Source organism: Sinocyclocheilus anshuiensis, unplaced genomic scaffold (genome assembly GCF_001515605.1).
Source record: "Sinocyclocheilus anshuiensis isolate Anshui unplaced genomic scaffold, SAMN03320099.WGS_v1.1 scaffold1450, whole genome shotgun sequence".
Taxonomy (NCBI): domain Eukaryota; kingdom Metazoa; phylum Chordata; class Actinopteri; order Cypriniformes; family Cyprinidae; genus Sinocyclocheilus; species Sinocyclocheilus anshuiensis.
In genome coordinates this window covers 447,375-453,883 of record NW_015558640.1, presented here as the reverse complement: position 1 = coordinate 453,883, position 6,509 = coordinate 447,375, and the positions used below count along the sequence as shown (strand labels likewise).

General features: G+C 35.1%; 1 protein-coding gene across 1 annotated transcript in view; it reads right to left on the bottom strand.

The window, feature by feature from the left end:
* The window catches only part of LOC107680891 (unconventional myosin-IXa-like), a 57,118-nt gene that overhangs the window by 10,667 nt on the left and 39,942 nt on the right, over window positions 1–6,509 (bottom strand). Inside the window, exons 3-6 of the mRNA XM_016476963.1 lie at window positions 1,994–2,088; window positions 1,182–1,244; window positions 968–1,067; window positions 70–123 (exon numbers count right to left, since the gene is read on the bottom strand). Coding sequence (XP_016332449.1) covers window positions 70–123; window positions 968–1,067; window positions 1,182–1,244; window positions 1,994–2,088 — 312 coding nt within the window. The remainder of the gene's footprint in view (window positions 1–69; window positions 124–967; window positions 1,068–1,181; window positions 1,245–1,993; window positions 2,089–6,509) is intronic.

The window sequence follows — 6,509 nt, the reverse complement described above, 5'->3', positions numbered from 1 at the left end:
CACACACACACACACACACACACACACACACACACACACACACACACACACACACACAGAGATACTGACCAGCTCGGTCTCATAGTAATTTCCCCAGTGCTGTCTGTGGACTTTCTTTGTTATCTGGAAGGCAGACAGACGGTTAAGAGCTGCAGACATACTCATCTGTCTCACTCACACACACACACACGAATGTTAATGACACACACAGGGATGTAAAAACTCATTCACAAAGAGACAACATTACATTTCCATTCTTTTTATAATAATAATTTTAAAACAATTATAAAATATTTTTGCATATATTATTTGTTATCATTAAACTGCATAATATATTTTTGTATTATTTCAGACATCTAGATATTTTGGCCTTTAAAAGGATCCTTGGCTGAACAATAATTGAATTTTCATTTTCAGTTTGATGCTCTTTGAAGTGGTTTTAAAGCTTTTATGAAGAATTTTTACAGCCCTAGTAAAGACACTTGAGATGAAACACAAACACACTCAGATCCTGACAATCTTCTTCAGATTTCCTATTTCTGCAGAATATTATACACATATTACACATGCAAATGCATCATGATCAGAGTGATGCTGAAAGTTGTACGGCACAAAGCTGGCAGCCGTATTCAGCACTAACATGATGCTGGTGTGTGTGTCTGTGTGTGTGTGTGTGTGTTAATAGACTGGCTCTGGATCAGCCGCACGCGACCAGCAGTCTGTTCACTCTGATCTCGCTTCCGCTGATGTTGACGACTGTCACCATGGCAACAGCGGCACCCGACAACAGTCTCAGCATCATCCAGCTCTTTGTGTTGCCAGGGATTACAGGGCACGTCTTTCAGAAAATTAGCTTAGATTATGCTTTTCTGCATGTTGTGCTTTTCATTAGGAACGAACACAGACAGACGCATCTACAATAACCGCACTCGCAAATCTGTTTTAGGTCCGGTTTGAGCAGCTGTACCTGGTTCAGGTAATGATACTCCTCTGGTTTGAGGAGATGAAACGCTTTTCTTTCTTCTTCACTCGCTCCGGCCAGCAAGTAGTAAAACACATGATAGTTCCTGTGAGAGAGAGAATATTATACAGTATAAATGATATGAACACTGACCAGTGGTCTAAATAATAACAACAAACACATAATTTTAGGTAGAAATACATAATATCATGTGACGTACCTCTCATTGTGCTCCTGATAAACTAGTCGGGATTTTTCCAGAAGATACTTCTCCACATAAGCTCTGAAATCAATAATCAAAGGGGAAAAAAAAGTATATATATATATCATTCTGGCGTAATAATCAAGGAACTTTGCTGCCATACCTGAAAATAGTCCCCAGCTGTGCAAGCAGGTGGTCACGTTGGTTATGTTGACGGAAGTTAGCCTATTTTCAGATGCTGCGTAATAACATTGCGCCTGCTGCACACATGGTACGGCAGCAAAGTTCCTTGATTATTACGCCGGAATGAGAGTATAGTTCCTAGCCATATCGGCCTAGAAAATCACAACTTTTCATTTTCCGTCGGTCTTAGTACACGACGTAACTACAGAAGAGTCAAGTTTTAAATAGGAAAAATATTGAAACTCTTTGGTCATTTTTGAGCGAGATGCTAACGGTCTAATCAGATTCAATGATCTATGCTAAGCTACAGCTAAAAGTGCTACCGCCAGAACCGGAGATCGGCTGAATGGATTCGAAAACGGTAAAACTCAACTGTTTAACTCTAGGGGAGTTGGAAAAAATGAGCCTATTTTCAAAAATAGTGGTGTGTTCCTTTAATTAAATCAGATTTTGCGATTTCACAATAGCACTAAGCCACATTGCTATTCGGATCTTATTTTAATTTATTTTTCAGCCCTTTTATTAAGGTATCATGGGATACGTCCAAGGCTGTTCCAAAAGGTATGTAACGTCTTATAAGATGATAATATTCAGAATTAAATTCATTCACTACTAAAAAGTATCAATAAAAGTAAGTTTACCCTCACCCTCTCACAGTCCCGCTCTCCTGATAGTTGACTTGAATAAACTTGCCAAAGCGGCTGGAATTATTGTTATGGGCCGTTTTGGCATTTCCAAAAGCCTGAAAAAGGAAAGACAAAGAAACACAAACACATTAAAGCGACAAAACCTTAACTATAGTGGAGAAAAACAACACGTACATATTTTTCAGATCAGCATCTGGAAGCATATAGATCATATGTACAGATGGTTTATGCCTCATAAATTCAGACCAGAATGTGACGACAGACTAGCAGACACATTTAGTCACACATCTCTCTGAGTCTAATGGCCGATTCCTTTAAGAAAGACAGCCCAGGTGAATAGGGTAAAAAAAAAAACATTAAGAAATGCAAAAAAAAATTTCTGAAATGTTGTTAAATACGTAATACGTAAATGAGGCATTATCTAATTAAATATGCAGTAATTCGCAAATATTTCCAGAGCAGAAATCTGAACATTGGATGAATCCAGGTTCTAAATATTTGTTTGATTTTGTTGACATGTCAGAATTAAAGGTTTTTACAGAGGGGATTTTAAATGTATCTTTTTATCACTGCATTAATCAGAAAAAAATGTCAACTGACAGAAAAAAACACATTTTCACCATTTTTTTTAGGAATAAAATGTTGTATAGGTGAATGATATATGAACAAACCCCTCAGTAAAAACTTTCAGAATATAGATAGCAATAAAACTCTAAGTTTTGGTGAGTGTAAGTGCTGCTGAAGTAGAGAAACAACTTAATTTTGAGAAAAAGGCCTTTAAAAATATGTATTGTAACTGAAATCTACAGACGCAAATAGATAAAGTGCAATAAAATAAAAATCAGTGTGAATGATAACAAACCCTTCAGTAAAATCCTTCAGAATATAGATAGGAATAAAACTCTACGTTTTGATGTATGTAAGTGCTGCTGAAGTGGAGAAACAAACTCACTTTGAGAAAAAGGCCTTTGAAAATATGTATTTTAACTGAAATCTACAGACGCAAATAAATAAGGTGAAAAAAAAGCAAATGATATATGAACAAACCCTTCAGTAAAAACCTTCAGAATATAGATAGCAATAAAACTCTAAGTTTTGGTGTATGTAAGTGCTGCTGAAGTGGAGAAACAAACTAATTTTTAAGAAAATGGTCTTTAAAGATATGCACTGGAATTGAAATCTACAGACGCAAATATGCAATAAAAGTGCAATAAAAGAAATGCTTAAAAGTGTATTTTGGATGTTTTCTTTACACTAGTCTGAAAAAACACTTTATGAAAAGCCAAAAAGCTTAAACTTTCAAAACTGCCCAGTGCATGAAAAAACAATGTTTTTGTCTGTAGTGTCTCACATTAAAGCCGCAAATGCCTGAAACTCTCAGATACGTTCAGAAGAGTAAATCCTTCTCCAGACTCCTCGAGTCTCCCCTTTCAGACTGACCCAGCGAGACCCATTTCAATTAAAACTTTATGATGTGGAACCACGAGTCCCTGCCGCTGCTTTCACAGCAGCTCATGCAGAAACACATCACGCTCACAGGCCTTCACTTCATTTTCTCCACAGGGTTCCTTCATGTGCTCAGAGTCTGTAGAGTTTATACATGGAACCAAGTGGAGAGTTTATCATGACTTTTAGATCAAAGTAAAAAATATAAACTTCAATATGACTTGGTTTTAAAAAATATCATGTTAATATAAACATGCATATTACTTTAAACATTTACTAGATCAATTTAAATGTAACATGACTTTACACAGGTCTAAATAAAAGTCTCACTGGATGAAACGCCTCATTTGAAAGCTATAAGTCTAAAGCTGGCTCGGGACGGGCCACACGCAGGGCTGCTGACGGCCGAGGAGGTGAAGTTTAAAATAAACACAGCCTGCACCACATGAAGTCGAGGGCCGAATACGTGAGACAGGAGGCTTGAGGTTTGATTAATGACAAGAAACGTGTGAACATGATGAAGTGAACATAAACAGGGCTGGACTCTCCGCTGGGAGGCGTCAGGAGATCTGGAGGTATGTTCAGACCACCCCGATAACACAGTACTGAACCCGACTCAAACCGGCCTGCAATTCAAAGCTCGACTGGAAAAGCAGCCCAAGGAAAAACACACTTTACCGTGTCATTTTTGGACAATGGTACAGCATGGTTTACTTTGAAGTACCATAGCATACCATTTAGATAGCATGGTGCATGAAAACAGCTATGCGTGCTATTTTTTAAATTATAAACTAAAATTATATTTAAAATATAAATATTTCAATATACAATATACAATCCAAGTAATATTTTAAATACAGTTAAAAAGTTACATTATATATATATACATACATACATATATATACTTTTAAAAAAACAGACCGTGAGCGTATAATGCAGGGCTCTACGCTTACTTGTGCTCCTGGTTTAAAAAATGTAGGAGCACAGCCAAAAAAATTCAGGAGCACCTTTTGATCAATAACAAAAAATTAGCCTTCCCATTACGAGGTGATATTTGACTTCTTAAAGTGATTTACGAGAGCATTTTTTTTTACCTTTGTAATGGCATTTTTCAAACTTTATTAAAAGTATGACAGCTTTTATGTCAAATTCAAAAATTAATGTTTATAAGCTTTTTCAAAATTTCTAATTAAAACAATAGAATAAGAATAATAAGTTACCGATCAAATTAAATCAGTATTAACAAATTTCATTTGCACTACAGAGGTGCACAGACGAACACAAAAGCGGCATGTAGGCATATTTACAGACATTTAATGAGGTTCAGATGTGGCATGAGTGCAATTAAATTCATACATTATTAGATTAAATTGCTGAGATTAAAGTTTTAAACATAAAATGTTAAATATAGAAATATGAAATTATTTAAATAACTGAAACTAAAAATTAAACTAAAACTGCCAGTAGGTGGCGGTAAGTAACTGATTTTATTACGGAATCATTAATTCAATCGATTCGTTCGAACGGCTGATTCATTCAGGAACTGTCTTTATGAATGGGTGACTGAATCATTGACTCACTAGATTCGTTTAAAAACGCACGTTCATTCATAAACGAAACAGCGCTGTGTTTGCTTGGACTTTGTTTGAAACTATTTTCGTTGACGAAATAGAGCAAAATCAGGCAATAGTGTCGTAATCAGTCAATGCAAATCACTTAATATTAACTTCTTGTTTATTGAACTGTTAAATCAATATCACATGTGCAAACTCCCTTCATAATCATTAAATCTGTCACTCATCACGATCTCACAAAGTTCCATTATAATCAACGCAGCTGCGCAATGAATCTCTTATTTACATAGTTTGTTCATCATTCGTTTGTTATAATGATTGGATTCGTGAGCTCGCAGAACTCAGCACTGAACAAAACTCCGGTGTTTGAGCGGTGAGTGGATTCTGATTCACATTTTGTTCAAGGAATCAACAGATATGTCTGTGATGCATCACTCAACGCTGCAAAAACACGTTGTAAAGAGAAACCTTTGATGCAACCTTTGAAGCTCTGGGTGTGTGTTCTCTGATATGTGTGCGCACTTGAATGGGTACAAATTCCGAGTATGGGTCACCATACTTGGCCACACGTCCCTTCACTTTTTCACTTTCAAATATGCAGATCGGGTCAGTCGCACTGCTGCTCCTAAATATTTTTTCATAGTCGCAGGCAGTAGTTTTCAGTCCCAGAGCCCTGTAATGTGCTTGAATGATTCTCTGTCTCGTCTCCCGTGTGGTCTGACAGTTTATTCCCTATGCATTTGCTCCGTAATGGAGGTTCTCTGTGGTTTCTGTCAAGCCGTTTCCACACTGTCACTTTCTGTTAACCAACAAGAAAAGCACAACTTCACACCCCCGCTGCTAGACAGGAGGATCTGCTTCCACTGGTTTAGAGAGGACGGACGCTGAAGGGTTAATTACACTGTCACCGCTTCAGACTAAAGGGTCATGACATTTGTCCACATCTCTCTTCTCTCGAGGCACTTTATTAGCCACACACTTTCCATCTTTCCCTTTGTAATCTCATATACATATATATACACACTACATATATATTTAATATATATATATATTTAAAAAATCAAACTAAAATAAATATTTAAATAATATTTATAAATACATATTTAAAAATATATTTAAAGATAACTTACAAAATATTTAAATAATATTAATATTATTATAAATATCCTATTATAAATATATTTAAAAATCTAAATAAAATAAAATAAAACATTAAAATAATATTTACAATTATTCAAAATATCCAATAAAATACAAACCACTTCCCATATTTTAAAAATATTAAATATATTGAAAAATAACTTCAAAACATTTAAATAATATTTAGAATTATTCAAAATATCAATTAAAATAAATATCACGTCTCATATTTTAAAAACATAATATATTTAAAAACAACTTTAAAACATGTAAATGCTATTTAAAATTATTCAAAATACACACATAAATTAAAAATATTAAAAATATCACGTTTCATTTTTCCCTCTGTAATCCCA